Source organism: Pelmatolapia mariae, linkage group LG3_W (assembly GCF_036321145.2).
Source record: "Pelmatolapia mariae isolate MD_Pm_ZW linkage group LG3_W, Pm_UMD_F_2, whole genome shotgun sequence".
NCBI classification, from domain to species: Eukaryota; Metazoa; Chordata; class Actinopteri; order Cichliformes; family Cichlidae; genus Pelmatolapia; species Pelmatolapia mariae.
This window is the reverse complement of record NC_086229.1, coordinates 74,065,352-74,083,042: the sequence shown is the minus strand read 5'-3', so window position 1 is coordinate 74,083,042 and position 17,691 is coordinate 74,065,352. Positions and strand designations below refer to the sequence as shown.

The window sequence follows — 17,691 nt, the reverse complement described above, 5'->3', positions numbered from 1 at the left end:
AACTATGAAATATTTTGGGTGCAGTGTATTTTTTGCATACAGGTATAACAGAATAGCTTTAGTGTTTTTTTGTTAGTTTTTTTAACTTGAGTATGAACTTATACAAAAAGCAGCAAAATATTTTAAAAAAATAGTTTTATTGATTAAAAAACACACTATATCGGATTCATATCGGTATCAGCCGATATCCAAATTTATGATATCGGTATCGGTATCGGACATAAAAAAGTGGTATCGTGCCATCTCTAATTATGAAGTGACATCATTTTTGATAACCATTAATCAAAGCAGGGCTTTGGCCTCCTCCACCCCACATTGTCTACATCCCCAGACCATTAGAGTTAAGGGGACAAAAGAGGGCCAACAAATGAAGGCCTCCCTTTAACCCTGATCATTTCTGCTTCTTGGGATGATACAGCTTTATTTTTAATAAGACATGGTATATTATGAGGCCAGAGACTTCAATTTTAAATATAATAAACTAAGGAAAACACGTGGTAGCTTTTAAACTTTATTGACAGCAAAGAAGAAAAAGAAAGGAAAGCATTAAACAAAACCAGAAGTTTCATGAGAAGGCTGTGTGCAGGCAGGAGTGGTGGTAAGAGAACCCAAATTGCAGACTTACACAGGCGAAATAATGCAGTCAAAACAGCTTTACTGCTGAAACATAAAATAACTAAACTGAAAATACCAAAAAACTGAACAGGCAGGCATGAAGACAGAACACACAGCATGTGTCTGGAAGCAAAACCACACACATTAACATGAGACACAGGTTTTCAGGAAACATAACACAGAGATGTGGACTTGACAAGAGGGGATACAGCAGACGGGGGAGACAGAGCAACTAAGCAACACAGACAGAACCCAGAAAGCAGAACATTAACAAAGAAACCAAAAGACTAGGAACAAGAAATAATGGCAAAATCAAAGTACAATAGTAAAGAAAAATCAAAACTCTGGGTCAACGACCCAGGTCTCCTAACAAGGAGTGCCCATTGAAGAGAGCAAGTAGATCAGCAAACAATATATAACAGAACGTTTGTATTTGTGCTCAGTGGTGATTTTTTTCCTTTTTATGTAGTTTTGAAAATAATATATTGCACCTGGCCTCTGTGGCGCCTCCAGTGGGTGGAAGTCTTACAGGACACGTGTCGAACTTCTGCTTGTTTTCCAATTAACCTGCCCTTGTAGCTTCTTATTGGCAGAGCACACCTGATCCAGGTAACCAGCAGCAGGTAGGACAGGGATAACTCAAAAACAAGCAGGAGGCTCACCCTCGAGGACAGGAGTTTGACAGCCCTGTCTTACAGGAAGGTTAGCCCACGTCTTCTCTTCGGGCTCTGCCTGCCTGTGCCAAAGTCAGTGTGTGAGAATGTTAGATGAGGTGCTTGGGTTTATAAAAACAGCAGGTGTCTGAATGTGTGTGTGATTGGCTGAATGAAGATTCTAATAAAAAGTGCTTTGAGTGTTCGCTTAGAAAAGAAAAAAAAATCCAGAAGTACCAGTTTATTTATCATAAGCACAAATTAAGCTTTTAATGTGAAAGAGACCACCCAGGAAGCGATTGGTGTGGTAACGTATGTCAAAGACGAGCGCCTCAGCAGAGCTCGGAGTCTGTGACACATAGGCAGAGTGTTATTAACAGCACATCACTGAGTACAGTGCAAACCCAAAGATAGAGTGCAGTTGTTCTTCCAGATGTTACAATAAAGTTTATTGTGAGGATATACTGATGTATGCACACATAAAGACATTTTCAGAGGGAACATGAATGATAATTGGCCATTTACCGCTGCAAGCGTGGCATTATTGCACAGTTAGCTACAATACTACTGCTACCCCTGATATACAGTTCATATTTTGACTGTTTTTCTTCTCTTTAAGGGAAAGACAAAAACACTCACAGTAGTGATAAAGGATATTCGTGTGAACCAGAGAGGTGACAGATAGCTGAGCTGATTCAAATCACGCTGAAACCACAAGATGGTTCAAATTGGTCAAATTGGCTTAAAACGATGAATATCATAAAAGTTACAGCCCCACAGGAAACTGGACAACCACAAAGCTGTTAGTTCCTGTTACACAACTGCAGGATAAAAAAGAAAATGTTACAACTACAGGGGGACCATTTATCGACTTTTACTAAGTCCTGTGAAACTGTGTCACCGAAATAACTGAAATAAAGAGTAGAGAGTACAGAGTGTTCCTTCAGTGTCTGACATGTGTTTGACTACTTCCACTAAGCTTTTTAAATAAATTAAAAGCTGCTGATTGAAACTGCTGATAAGATTCAGGGGAGAAACCACAACCTTTGAGCAGACTGAGATGATGATTTGAATGAGAAAAATGATATTTGGTTTTGTGTGACATCAGCAGAAGATGAGAACACCTCAAAGACTGAGAAGATAAAGTCTGACAGTGGAGACATGAACACTCATGTTGTCTGCATGGGAGTGTGTTTGTGATGAGTTCATGAAGACTTGGGATCCCTGACATAGGTTTCACTGAACTCATCTGACTCTCAAAACAAATGTACATCTTAGCATTTAATAACATGTTGAACTTTTCCTTAAAGCTCACTGGTTTAACTTGTTGCTGTAACAATGTCAGCCTGCTCCTTCCTGCTCTCACTCTCCTGGTTTGCTTGTTGGATGTTCTTTCCCCTCAAGACCTTTCTCAGGTTCACCTGAGCCCGAAAAGTCTTACAGAGGTAAAAGTAAACAACAGGGTCCAGACAGATGTTGAAAACTGACACCATGGTGGCCAATTCCTTCATGTAGTACAATATCCAGCCCGCAGAGCAGCTGTTCCACAGAATAGTGTAGGGAAGTCGAACCAGGTGATAGGGCACAAAACAAACACAGAAGATGCTGACCAGCACCAACATGTTCCTGCGAGACTTCACCAGCTTCTCAGAGCCAGAGGAGGCCAGCTGACTGAGCTGTGCCTGCAACACCCTACAGGAGGTGCTGTAGTAGAAGAAGACCAGGAATATGAAGACCACGAGGAAGATGATGGCGCAGCTGACATGGATAATTTTGTAGAACAGGGTGACCGATGTGCCTAACATATAATCACACCTGATGGAGTTAGAGGTCAGTGGTTTGTCGGTGATGAAAAACAGGATGGTGTATGTAATTGATGCAGCCAGAAGAAAAACCCAGGTGACCATGGAGACGATGTGGGCAGTTCGCACTGTCTGCAGGACGTGAGTTCCTGAAGGATGGACGATTTTCAGATACCTGTAGAGTGAAGAGAAAAGAGGCGGTGAATAACTTCACTAATCAGTCACAATGTTCCCAAATCTTCAGAAGTCATTAATAATCTGAAAAGAGACGATGTGTGTAATTAACCCATTAATCACAGTTTTAACATGGTAATGAACTGCAGTTTAAATTACTAATGGTTCTGTACCTGTTGGCAGCAATGTACCCCATAAAGATGATGCTGGCGTACATGTTGAGGTACAAGGCAGAAGCTCCAAAGCTGCAGTAGAGCTGCTGACCAATAGGAGAGCTGCTGGCATAGTGGGAGATGCGCAGTGGCAGAGAGAGGCAGAGCAGGAAGTCAGCAGCTGTCAGGTTCTTCATGTAGACCATCAAGCTGCTTGATGCCTGCTGCCGAACTCGACAACAGTAAAACTTCATGACGAAGCCATTGAGGAGTAAACCCACCTGAATGTGGTACAGAACGGATGGGGAAGGCAGGATTTTTGTATATGGACAGAGAACCTTAAACCAATTTTTAACAGAGCAGATGTGCTGAAGTTTCAGGTCTTGAGCACATCTGAAAATCTGAAACTTACCAGAAACAACAGACTGTAGACCACCACAAAGAAAGCATGGACTGATGTTCTGACAACATCACAGGGTCGGATGTTGGGAGATGAAGTCGCATTTGTTGAGTCACCCATGTTTCTGGAGAAAATAAATCCACTGATGTACATTGTTGAGAGGATGCAACTTCATAGTCTTAACCTTATTTTAAAACAACAAACTAATTTTACAAACTGTAGTACAGCTTGTGTTGAGCTCTACTACAAACAATTTTGTTCCATGGCCCCTTCTTTCACAACAGTTGTCTCAGGTGATTAAAGAGTCTTATTAACTGTAATAAAACTGTAATAATGCTTTAATGAAATTTTAGATTGGAATGTATGAATATACAACACTGAATATAACGATATATTCATCACAGATTGTTCACAATGAACCCCACAAACGAGTGTAAAGTTGATTATTAGGCCAGATGGCACCAGCATGCCCTCGACGTTACTCAGTAATACGCTTCATGAACACTGACAGAAGTGAGCTGTGGTGCTGGTGCCGCTGTGTGGAGGGAATATTGAGTGTTTCACCAGTAATCAACAGTACAAAAGAATAAAAATACTCACCTGTATTTCACCAGTTTTCAGTGATCAGGAAAAGCTGCTTGAGTTGTTATGTCCTCTCAGTTTAATGAAATCACCTAAATGAGGAAACACACAGTAACCAAACTGTTAAACAGCGCTCTGACTTATTTCCTGTTTGTCTTTACTGCTAAAAAGTTGCAACAAGTGCACCACACAGACTTATCTGATCGAGTTATTTGATCATTTCAAACAGGATGTCTGCTTATTACCCACTTGATGTGTTGTCACTTTTCTTCTTAGGTGATCTCACATTCAGTCACACCACCTCTCTCTGACAACATGCACCATTTACAGGCTGAAATGTGACAAAAGCAACAGCTAAACAGAACATTTCCACCTCCATGGTTCAAGATGATTTGAGGTTTTTCTCCTGAAAATCAGTCACTGGTCTAAACCGATTCTGTTTACTGGTACTGCCAGGCCCGGATCTAGAAGGGTGGCCACCCCAAGTGCCAGCCTAGTTTTGCATACGACAGTGATGTTTATTAAAATAAGACAGCATTTACACTTTGAGCGTAGTTACAGTTAACACTGAATATAAATTCTAAAACTGAATATATTGCATAGTGTTACCCCCCTCCACCATTAACACAAACACTGATGATAACTAACATACGAATAACATAATATTATAATGATGCAAGTATTAGTATTAGTATAATATAATATATGAAGGCCAGGAAAGTTGTGTGGCGTTTGCATGCTCTCGCAGTGCCTGCACGGATTTTCTGTGGGCACTCTGGCTTCCTGTCTCAGTCCATGGCTCATGTTATCAGATCACTTCTAATTGATCTTATAAATGAACATGAGTAGCTCTGTGACAGACTGGGGACCTGTCCAGAGTGTACCCCACTTCTCAACCTCTGACAGCTGAGATAGGCAGCAACGTTTAGCTGTTTTAGATTTACATTTCTAACACTGAATCATTTAAACAGCACTTAACATTTCTCAAAAGCAGAAAAATGATGCAGAGATCTTTGATTTTCTTTGAAAGTTTCTTTGCAGTTGATCAAACACACAAAACACACAAACCCACACATGTGCAATAAGACTGCTATATGTGCAATTCTCGTGTAATTCTTCTTCTCACGAAGTGTATTTTTGTATTTTCTTACTCATGTGTATATAGCATTTGTATTTCTATTTTATTCTATTGTATATATTATTATATTCTATTATATTCTATTGTATATAGTATTTCATTTTATTTTATTCTATTCTATTTTATTGCATTCCAGTGTTTTCTAATTTCTGCTACATAACTCTGCACTTTTGCTGTAACAAAACAAATTTCCCACCTGTGGGACTAATAAAGGTCATCTTATCTTAAATGTTCCTCTAAGCTTTCTTTGAGGTGTGTAGTTGAATTAAGATGGTAGCTTGCATGCGTTTTCTCACATTTTCCAAAGATTTATCAAACCACAGTCAGTCTGGCTTTAGCATCCTTTTTTTTCTAAATCACATGGCTCATATGACTCACAGAAAGCAGACAGCAGGTGGCAGCAAATCACCAAACGTAGTTCTGCTCACTGTGAATCTTCATCTAACACAACAGAGGGCTGCGGTGACGTTTAAATGTTTTCAAATCTGGCAACATTAAAACATTAAAGAGGGCGCACAATAAAAGCTTATCTCTAACCCCGATAATTCCTGATGTCAGGAAAATGGTTCTTTTAAATAAAATAGCATTGGCAGTGTCAAAAATAGCTTTTAATCTTCATTTATAAAAGCATTGAAAACAAAATTCCAGAACAAAAATAACATAAACCGCCTAATTCTTGGTGTAAGGTGCAAAAGGATTAGGAAACCACATATGACAGGAGGTTTTTATTAAAAATCATGCTCAGTGGTGACAACAGCCATAACATCATCATGCAGATTGAGTTCATTTTCCTCAGTGGGTGGAGACATTGTCCTGTGATGCGAGTTTCTTCCTGTTAAGTGTATAGTGGGCATTAATTGTGTGAAACAAAATGCAGATAATCAAAAATTGATCTGGAAAGCATTTTAAACCCACATTTAACTGAATGTTAAACAAAGAGAACACATCAAAAGTAATTATTCTTTTGGATTTAATTCCCATTTTGAACCTAATGACCCTCTATGTCATTTCTTGTTTTCCTTGCAGTATTTGGCTCTCTGCAGCTTCTCTCCTCCTCACAACGACTGTCTGCAGGTCAAGCGGGATTTTTATAGATGTCTGATCAGGGACTACATCACTGAGGAGTATTTAGCATTTAGCTGTTATAGAAAGTCTGAAAAAACAAACCGGGTGAATGAGGCTTGTAGTTAAAAGTACTTTGAGTGTTCAGATTGAGAAGAAAAGCACTTTATAAGTGCACTAGTTTGACTGAAAGAGAAAACATTAATAAATGTATCAGATAAGTCACTGTTAAAGTGGCATTAAAAGATAGATTTATATTGAGAAAAAGAAACTTTCCAGCAGACAGTGTATGCAGAACACAGTTTGCATCTTCTATTCAAATTATAGAGCAATATTCCAGTGACCAAAGTAATCACATGGAGGTTTTTGGTGTGAGTGATTTCATATTTTATCCTTAGTGACTGATGGTTATCAGATGTTCGCCAGTTCTAAGCACAGATGGGCAGTAACACAATACAGTAACAGTTATCCAATTACTTTTTTCAAGTAACAAGTAAAGTAAGTGATTGCCATTGGCAAAAAAGTAATTAGATTACTGTTACTGTTACTCTTACAGAGAAGATGATAATAATTGTGAAAGTGGCTGAGAAATCTTTTGGTATAAAAGATATATCCTGGGAGCAGGTTCATAAGAGACTGGGGAGAGATCAGAAGGCAGGACGACCAGTCTGATAGTTATACAGTGGAATGCTAGAAGTCTAATAACAAATGGGCAAGAGTTTAAGGGATTTATTAAGAATCTTAGAATGAAACCACATATCATCTGTATTCAGGAAACCTGGCCCAGACAAAGTTTGGAGTTTGTCATTAAAGGGTATGAGAATATTTGGAGGGATAGAAGGGAGGGTAGAGGTGGAGGGTGTGTTATATTTATCAAACAAGGAGTTCAGTATAGAGTGGTGGGAGAAGGTACACACTAAGCATAAAGGTAATAGACTGTCATTGGAAGTAATGGAAGAACTTGGGGAGCGCTTAGGGCGGAAGTAATTTGGTGTGCGGATTTCAATGCTCATAGGACATTATGGGGAAATTACAATGACCATAATGGAGCAGTAATTGAGGAGTTAATGGAAGTTAAAAACTCGGTGTGCCTAAATAATGGAAGCAGTACAAGGATCAATGGTAGGGATGTGCACAAATGGTGTTTTAGATCTGCAGATTGGGAGACGTCTGAACATGTTAGCGACCAGGAGATGCAACAAATTGATATGAATGTTAATGTTGATGCATTTGCGCTTGCTCAGATCTCTGCGGACCAGCTCGCAATGTGTTGCTTGCGCTCTCAACATTTCTGCCCCTGTGTGTTCAACTCTTTCTGTGCGCCGTTATATTTGTGCCACAAAACCAGCCAATCACAGACTTGGAAAAAAATCTGAACTCCCCTGATCACCTGAGGGGAGTTCGCGGCCATGGAGCACCTGGGCAGTGCTCAAACAGCGCCTGGGCCTCTCCACTTCACATGGTGCCCAAATCGGATGGACGGTGGCGGCCGTGTGGGAATTTCAGCGTTTAAATAATGTTACGGAGAATGACCGTTACCCCATTCCACACATTCAGGACTTTTTCGCCCACCTCACTGGTACCTCGGTGTTTTCCAGCGTTTGGCGAAGCAAGGGCTGATCATCAACCCATCTAAAAGTCAGTTCGGATTACCGGTCCTGGATTTCCTGGGTCACCGGTTTTCCGCTGATTGTGTGGTTCCGTTGTGGGACAGGGTCCAGGCTATTGCAACTTTTCCGCGTCCCACCTCGGTTAAGGAGTTCTTGGGAATGATCAATTTTATAATCATTTTCTCCCCAGAGCTGCCCACCTTTTGCAGCTGCTCCACGCTGCTTTAAAAGGTCGGCCATGCCGACGTCCTTGCACTTCGTTACGTGCAGACGGGCCTCGTGTTGATTTTTTTTTTACTCTTAGTAGTAAGTAAGTAAGTAACGTTTATTTATATAGCACCTTTCACAGACATATGTCACAAAGTGCTTTACTAAGGTAAAAACATAATACAGTCATAAAATACACCATAAAAACACCCTAAAAAAAACCCTGGTCTAATTAAAAGCTTTTTGAAATAAAAATGTCTTTAGCTGCTTTTTAAAGGTCTCCACTGAGTCCAAACCCCGTAGAAATGGGGGAAGTGCATTCCACAACCTGGGTGCAACAGCCTGGAAGGATCGGTCCCCTCGGGTTTTAAAACGAGTGTGGGGGACCACTAAAAGGTTTTGGTTTGCTGACCTCAGGTTACGAGTTGAGGTATGTGTATGAATCAGATCAGCAATGTAGGGGGGGGGCCTGTCTCTGTAATGCTCTAAAAGTTAAAACTAGAATTTTAAAATGGAACCTGAATCTGATTGGTAGCCAGTGCAGCGACTTTAGAACAGGGGTCATATGAGCACCCTTGTTCGAACGGGTCAGTAGCCTCGCTGCAGAGTTTTGAACAGCCTGTAGGCGGGCTAACCCTTTCATGTTTAGACAAGTAAACAGGCTGTTACAGTAGTCAAGTCTTGTAGAGATAAAAGCATGTATTATCATCTCGAGTTCACTTGTTGACACGATGGATCTAAGTTTAGAAATGTTCCTCAAGTGAAAAAAGCAGGTTCTTTCTGTCTGATTTAAATGTCCCTCCAAAGAAAAAGCTTCATCAAAAAAAAGGTTATGTTTCTGTGAGTAACCTAAGTCACCCAGTCGCCTTTTAATATCAGGTATTGCACTCAACCCAGATTGAAAACGGTCATGGATGTTATATTTCTCCAAGTATGCCGTAAGGTGGACAGCTACTGCCTTCTCAAGGAGTTTTGACATAAATGGGAGTTTGGAGATAGGTCTTAAATTTTGAAGTAGTGTTGGGTCCAGGTTGGGTTTTTTGAGCCTTGGTTCCACAATGGCATGTTTAAAAAAGCTGGGGAACACCCCAGTCTGAAGAGAAACATTAAAAAGGTTCACAACCCAAGGACCAATGGTGTCAAAGGCATTAATAAAAAGTTTAGTGGGGATAATGTCTGAGGGGCTTGAGGACGGCTTCATTTTGTCAACCAGGGCCGCTATTTCATCATATGTTACAGCTGTAAAAGTCGACCAGGAGTGCAAAGGGAGTGCTTGACTCGGAGAACAAGAAAGCTTTGGGGAGATTTTAGCATTGATGTCATTAATCTTGTTAACAAAAAATGGGAGAAGTTTATTACTATCTACCTTAGAGTGTACATCTAAAGGTACCACATCTGGGGAGACAATAGCACTAACTTTGTCAAAAAGAAACTTGGGATTTCTCTTGTTTTTTGTTATGAGTCTAGAAAAATATTCAGATCTAATGGTTCTCACCGTGTTGTTTAAGGAGAGCATGAGATCTCGAAGATGGAGCCTATGTACGACAAGTTTGGTTTTCTTCCATAGTCGTTCTATTTTGCGGCATATTCTCCTTAAGTTTAAGATAGACTCATTTATCCAAGGGCATGTCTTCTTTTGTAAAGCCGAGCTTGTTTTAATAGGTGCCACTTGATCCAAAATGGATGTGCATTCCTTATTAAAAGACTGAATAAGAACATTTACATAGTTTCCGGTAAAAAGTGGAGACCTATCAAACATGATGGAGAACCTCTCAGCAGTAGTCTCAGTTATTATGCGTCTATGAATTTTTAACTTCACAGGCGTCTGTTTAGAGGTAAAATTAAGTTCAACAAAGATACAGTTATGATCACTCAAATGTACATCCTCAGCAAACACATTGCCGATGTTGAGGCCCAAGGAAAAAACAAGGTCCAAGGTATGGCCTTTTAAATGGGTTGGACCGGAGACATGTTGGACAAAGTTAAAAGACTCAGATATAGATAGAAGTTCAGCTGCAGAGTTAGATGAGGGATCATCAATATGAATGTTAAAATCCCCAAGAATTAAAACTTTCTCCAGCTTGATAATAGAAGATAAGAAGTCCATAAAATCCTTTAAGAACTCAGTAGCAGGGCCAGGAGGGCGATAGACTAAAACGCAGTAAAAGATGTTCGTAGAGCCCACCTTAATTGTTTGCGACTCAAAGGAAGAATAGTTTTCAGTTTGCATACCTCTGCAGGTGAAGCTGTCCTTAAAGACAACAGCAAGACCTCCACCACGGCGACCTAAACGGGGGGTGCCCAAGTAAGAGCAGTCTGCAGGACGCAGTTCGTTTAGGTGAATAAATTCGCCATCCCTCTGCCATGTTTCAGTGAGAAACAGAAAGTCCAGGCTTTTCCTTGTGAAGAGCTCATTCAGAGAGAAGGATTTGTTTGCGATGGAGCGGGCGTTCAAGAGCGCAATCCGATTAAAAGCTGGCAGCGCAGGTTTCCCATCAGCTTGTTGCCACGGAACCGGCGGGGCCAACCACCGGTTGTGCGATGCGGGCTGTGAGGGCGCAGCGGTGGGGAGATAATCGGCAAAATCCAGAGAATCAGATGGGCAGGATCCATGCTGTAGTGGAAGCAAGTACGTGTTTCCAATCAAATCCGGAAGGGTAGCTGGCAGCAGAAAACGGGGGCGCCTCCAGACGAGTTGAGAAATCTCCGATCTGTAGGCTCGTCTGATGTGTACCTGGATGCCGGCCCTACAGCCTCTTTTCCTCGATTTCTTCTTGGAATTGCTTAGGGCACGTTTCGCAGGTAGCAAGAAGTAATCCGGTGAGGTGGAAGAGTGAACAAATGGTGGGGGGAAAGTTTTCCTATAACTGTCCCAGTCATCATAAAGACGTTCCATAGACTCTTTGATGTGGAGCAAGGAAGAACGGTCGTAAATCACAGCAGCATAGCTCCATATATTAAACGTCAGGGCTGATATAAAAGCATAAAATACAATACAACGTAGGCAGGTAGACGTCAAGCCGAGCAAAGGCGCCATCTTCCTGTCACATGTCAAACTAGCTGACCTGAAGCTCACAAAACATTGGATTCTTGCATTACAACATCCATTTTTGCATTACTACATCCAGCAATAAAGCTGTGTTTTTGAGTTATGTTCTGCCTATGAGTCTGCATTTTGGGTTCAATCTTTCCTTCTTCACACTGCCGCAAAACTTTCAATTCAATTCAATTTTATTTATATAGCGCCAAATCACAACAAAAGTCTCCTCAAGGCGCTTTATATTGTACAGTAGATCACACAATAATAAATACAGAGAAAAACCCAACAATCATATGACCCCCTAGTTTTTCTTTTGTTTGTTTTTATTTTCTTATTTGTTAGAAGCCTTTAGCAATTTCCAGCAGTTCTGTGGTCATCTTTCCTGTTTTGGAAAAACACCCACCATTAACAGCAGAAAAACACAATTTACCGCAAAGACGCATAAAGAGACTCATACAGTATCACATTTAATACACACTCTTATCAGCTTTGTGCTGAGAAATGTCACTTAAGTGTCAGACGTCAGTTCAGTGGAAACTGCAGAAGGAAGAAGTTGCTGTGGTTTTACATACGCAACATGCAAACATACAAAAGCATACAGTCACCTCAAGGCGCTTTATATTGTAAGATACAGACCCTACAGTAATTCAGAGAAAACGCCAACCATCAGACAACTCACATTGAGCAAGCACATGGTGACAGTGGGAAGGAAATTTAACAGGAAGTAACCGTTGGCAGAACCAGGCTCAGACAGACCATATTATTGAAATAATAAAAGTAGCAATTTTTCCTATATCATCAAAAGCAGCAAAGACAATTTTGCAATTTTAAAATTTAAAGCTGTTTTTTGTTTTGTTTTTTTAACAGAACAAGATTTCAGAAGGAAATAAGGATTTTGTATTTATTTTTTATTAGTTTGATCATTAGACTGATTAAGCTTCTAATTAATCAGATTCAGCTACTTAGCTGATAGGTGAAAGCTAGCAACATAAACTGGTGCTATCTGTGTGGGGGTGGGTTTGTGCTCAGTTTAGACTCATAATGATATCTCAGCAGAACCTTCTGTGGCTCATGAGAACTTGGAATTCATGACTCATGACATGGTTTCACTGGTCTAATTTGACTCTAAAATCAAATATAACTTTTTATTTCAAAAAAGTAGAACTTTGCATAATAGCTCAAGGATCTAACTCTACAATTTCCACCTCTTTCCTGCTGCTCTCACTCTCCTGGGTTGCTTGTGTTGTCATTCTTGACCCCATGCTAAAGTTCACCTGAGCTCGAAAAGTCTTACAGAGGAAAAAGTAAACAAGAGGGTCCAGACAAACGTTTAAAACTGACAAGATGGTGGTCACCTCCTTCAAGTAGTACAATAGCCGACCCACAGAGCAGCTGGTCCACAAAAAGGTATAGGGAAGACGAGCCAGGTGATAGGGCACAAAACAAACACAGAAGATGCTGACCAGCACCAACATGTTCCTGCGAGACTTCAAAAGCTTGTCAGTGCTGAAGGAGGCCAGCTGCCTCTGCTGTGCCTGCAACACCCTGCGGGAGGTGCTGTAGTAGAAGAAGACCAGGGATATGAAGACTAAGAGGAAGATGATGGTGCAACTGATTTGAAATGTTTTGTGAAGGACGCTGAATGACGTACTGAAGAGGGGCCCACAGTAGCCGGGGTCAGAGGTCAGAGGTTTGTGAGTGATGAAAAACATAATGTTGTAGGTGATTGTTAGAGCCAGGAGAAAAACCCAGGTGACCGTGGAGACGATGTGGGCAGTTCGTACTGTCTGCAGGACGTGAGTTCCTGAAGGATGGATGATTGTCAGATACCTGCAGAGAGAAGAGAAAGGTGGCGGTAGACAGCTTCAATCATTAGTAAAAGTAGTGCAGATATGTTTTTACTGTTTGAGGTGAGGGAGTTGTTGATGCTTTAGTCAGGAGCACAGAATTTGCAGTTCAGCCACTAATCTAGTTTAAACATTGTCATGAATTCAAGTCTGAAATCAGTAAAGGTTCCTTACCTGTTGGCAGCGATGTACCACATGAATATGATGCTGGCGTACATGTTGAGGTACAGGGAAGTAGCTCCAAAGCTGCAGTAGAGCTCCCGAAAGATAACAGACCTGCTGGCATAATCAGTGACACGCATTGGCAAAGAGACGCACAGCAGGAAGTCAGCAGCTGTCAGGTTCTTCAAGTAGATCATCAAGCTCCTCGATGCCTGCTGCCGAGCTTGGCAACAGTAAAACTTTATGATGAAGCCATTGAGGAGTAAACCCACCTGATAAGACAGAGACAGAAGAGATCCTGTTTGTGTGGAATCTGAACCAGGTGAGGGGGATCCTTAATCCATAATCCGAAGATTTGAAACGTACCAGAAACACTAGACTGTAGACCAGCATAAAGAAAGGGCTGACTGATGGGACGACTGGATCACACGTCCGGTTGACAGATGAAGTCAAGGGTTTTAGGTCAGCCATGTTTCTAGAGCTGCAAAAAAAGTCCCAGCCACAGATATTTGTTTTTGGAGCAAATTTTAAAGAAAATCTTTTTTCCCTTTAAATTGCTTTACTTTTCCACTGTCTTATCATGTTGATACAATTCATTTCACAACTGTTGTCTGTGGCTGTTTTGTGATTGATTTTAATTTTATTAATAAAGCACCAAATTTAAACAGTCACCTCAAGCTGTGTTGTATTGTAAGGAGAAGGCCCTGCCTGTCCTGTGATGCACCTGTACTGTCTCAATCAATCAATTGATCAATCAATCAGCTCCTCTCATGATTATTAGGTGTAATAATCTTTTAAGCACAGTCTGAGAAGGAGGAGTGGGAATAATCCTCCCCTGAATCTTATTACTGACTTACGGCTCTGTAAAGTACTATTGGCTTCTGACACACAAACACCAGCTTTGTTTTAATTCATTATTACACACAAAAATCCCTCCACTCAGTGTCTTAAACACAGGACAGGAACATAAGAGCAATAACTCAGCAACTCAGCAACATGAATCAGTAACGAAGAGAAACCATGGACTGATTCATGATCAGTATAACGGACAAAGGTAAAAAAAAAAAAAAAAGATTTAAGGATGAGCAAGCAATAGGACTCAACTGTGTTTCTGCAGTTTTTAGCTTAGAGCAGGAAAAACTTCTCGTGTCATTATGCCCTCTTGAAGATAAGGAAACACACACTTGTAGCGTGAAGTCTGAGTTATTTCCTCTTTCTCTTTGTCGCTAAACTGGCGCAACACATTTCACATGTGGAAAAAAGACATAATTTTCTGTTGAGCTGTAATTTTAAAAGTTGTATATTTATTGTACATTTAATTTGCAATAATGCTCAAAAACAAAGTTTATTTAAGGAAAATCTGTCTCAGGTTTAATCAAAATGTAACTAACAGAAACACTAACAGGCTGCTGCTGACACAGCAGAGGCATTTGGCCTCTTCTGCCTGTTGAACCAGTGCCCTCGATGAGCAAGACAAAAAGAACTGGATGCTCCTGACTGTGGCAGGTGGTGTTTTGTGGCTCAGCTGCACTGAAAGGGGTGGAGCATTTGGCTCAGCATCAGTGGTCAGGGGATGCTGTCCCACAAAACTGACCCCTCATCTCATCAGCGCTACACAAATACAGGCCATTTACCATCATCTCCATCTTACTAGTTGGACACCACCCACTTGATACCATTGGTTGGGCCGGTGGACTCCACCAGAAACATGGCCTGTGTGTTTTGTTTACAGGAGTGAAAATGATAGAATAAGGAAATTTAATGAATTTAACAAGATTTTTTAATCTCGTTTTCTTCTTCTTTTTTTTTACACTACCAGCCAGGTCTCTCTACTAGGGATGGGTATCGTTTAGGTTTTATCCGATACCGGTGCCAAACCGGTACTTTTGAAACAGTGCCGGTGCTTAAATGGTGCTCGAACCGGTGCTTAAAGAATGGAGAACACAAACTTTGTCCAAAAACCTCTCATGTTTAGCTGTTTTCCACCTTTTCTTTGGTCACTTTTAGCTTTTTTGGCCAGGGTGAAGGGAGTATCTGCCATCAAACAAGAAGACAGCCGCATGTAACTACGACGGTGTTTGCTAGTTCACCTCACATGCATTAATGCAGTGGTTCCCAAACTTTTTTTGCTAGGCCCCCCCTTTGTTTTACAAGAAAAATGTTTGTGCCCCCCCATCACCTAAACAGCCCCCTAAACACCTTCCCAGACGCCTTAACGCCCACTCACATCCTGGGCCATCTGACCTCAGGAAATCACATGATAGGGTGGGGCCAGGTTTCACAATGAGCTCACCCGAAACCCTGGCTGACTGTGACCTACACCCGTTTTCACGCCTTGGCTCATGTGATTAGTTAGAGGATCATCAGGGGGTCGTTTGTCCCTCTTTGGGGGGACACTGCCACAGGGTTTAAATCTGGGACTCTACACCATTTGACCCTAGAACTGACGCTTTTCTTTCCAAGATCATTTCTGCTACACTGGCAGGGCTAGGGCCCAGGACTCTCCTCTTCGGGTTCTTGGGGGATGTTGCTAACTCCGGTTCCGATAACAAGCAACACACCCGCAGTAGATGTGCTCGGTGTGAGGTCTTGCAGCAAGCTATCAAATACGGCACATTTCTCGGCTTTTAAAAAAACGCTATGCGTCGCCAGGTGTTTCATGGGATTTGAGGAGTTACCTCCTTTGCACAGTATCATCTTAAAGCACTTGTTGCAGGCTGCTGAGTTTGCATCTTTTGCTGTGAAGTACAGCCAGACTTTTGACCGCTTCGCCTTGGGCATTTTTAATCTGTAGCTCTGCTCTAAAAGAACGTACGTACCTGGGCCCGCCTACTATCCTGGGAAAGGTAAAATGATTGGCTAGAATCCAAAGTGTATGACATCTCGGAGAAAAACAAGTACCGAAATGTGCGCTGCTTTTCGGTCTGGTTACTACCGTTTATGTGGCACCGGATACCGGTACCCATCACTACTCTCTACTGCCATGGAAGACTTTTCATGAAGAATGCAAGTAAAAGGAAATTGTAAATATCCTGAGCATAAAATAAACTCATACATTCAAAAAAATTTTCATCAAATCAATATTTCACCAAAACCACAGGGTCTCAAGAAAACGGGAAAACAATAAAGATCGTTTCAACTCCGCTAATCCAATTTAAACAGTGAAGGTCACCTCCTCTATACCTCCTACCACAGTGGATTTTTCCTTCCCACAAATTGGTTCCTCTTCTGAGGACTAAACTATGAAAAAAACAATAATAATCATGAAACTTTCCCAACACAAAAGCCCAAGCAGACTTCTTTCTGTCTCTTTTACTCACCACAGTATTGAGTCCAGTCAGACCAGCGATTCCACCTAGGTTTGCTCTATGATCCTACAGGTGGTGAAAGTAAAACTATAAAAGACATATTCTCAAAATCCCAGTTCTTCATTTAAGCGAAAGCGAATCAAAACAGCAGCAGAAAACGGGAAGTCTCTGGACTGGCCACCTTCATGACAGTCTGAGGTTTCAGACTTTCAATACACTTCCTGTGTTGGCAACATTAATGTACAATTCATAAATCATAAAATTTCAGCGGAAATGCACAGATTCAGCTTCATTTCGTTTCAGTTCATATGTCACTAAAGATGAGACGCTTTTTTTAAAGATCTATTTTTAGCGTGATGATTTGATGAAGCTCTCGTTACTGAATACGTGTAGTGTTATTGGTGGTCATTTCTGTGCATGGCTGTTTTAGATTATATTTTTTCAGATTAACTTAGATTTTTTAGTTTGTTTGTTTGTTTGTTTTTCTTCTAAATTAATAAAACACTGGATAAGATCATAAAGTGCTGAATGTCATTTAGGGCCCAAATGCAGGCAGTTCTAAGTTTCCAGCCGAGTGAAAATGGTCCAAATTCTTTCAGCTCCAATAAGATTCTCAGTGTCGATGTTCTCCAAAATAATGCAATAAAGTTTAATGTCCGGGTGTCACTGAAAAAGAGGTGGTAGCAGTAGTGTTATTGTACAATGTGCGTTAAAAGAAGACAGTTCTTATTCATGAAGCATCATGAAAAGTGTTCTTTTCAACCTGTCAGCAGTTTCCAGCCACACTGTGTCATCTTTCCAGTTGCACATCGTGTACGCTCTTATCATCTCTGTGCTGAGAAATGTCACTGATGATTCAGACATCACTTCAGTGGAAACCGGAGGAGGAAGTAGATGCTGTGGTTTCACTCAAACATACAAAACCATAAAAACTGTTCA

The 17,691-nt window shown here is 41.0% G+C and overlaps 3 protein-coding genes across 3 annotated transcripts in view; all 3 read right to left on the bottom strand.

The window, feature by feature from the left end:
- The window catches only part of LOC134623951 (zinc finger protein 664-like), a 507,757-nt gene that overhangs the window by 276,361 nt on the left and 213,705 nt on the right, over positions 1-17,691 (bottom strand). The gene's annotated exons all lie outside the window — the stretch shown is intronic.
- On the bottom strand, positions 2,588-3,865 carry LOC134623928 (P2Y purinoceptor 14-like). Its single transcript, XM_063468931.1, has 3 exons — positions 3,809-3,865; positions 3,418-3,677; positions 2,588-3,245 (listed from the first exon to the last, which is right to left on the bottom strand). The coding sequence occupies exons 2-3, from the start codon at positions 3,648-3,650 to the stop codon at positions 2,588-2,590; spliced, it is 891 nt and encodes a 296-aa protein (XP_063325001.1). The 5' UTR covers positions 3,651-3,677; positions 3,809-3,865.
- LOC134623927 (P2Y purinoceptor 14-like) lies at positions 12,614-13,837 on the bottom strand. The gene is made up of 3 exons (XM_063468930.2): positions 13,811-13,837; positions 13,457-13,716; positions 12,614-13,265 (listed from the first exon to the last, which is right to left on the bottom strand). The coding sequence occupies exons 1-3, from the start codon at positions 13,835-13,837 to the stop codon at positions 12,614-12,616; spliced, it is 939 nt and encodes a 312-aa protein (XP_063325000.2).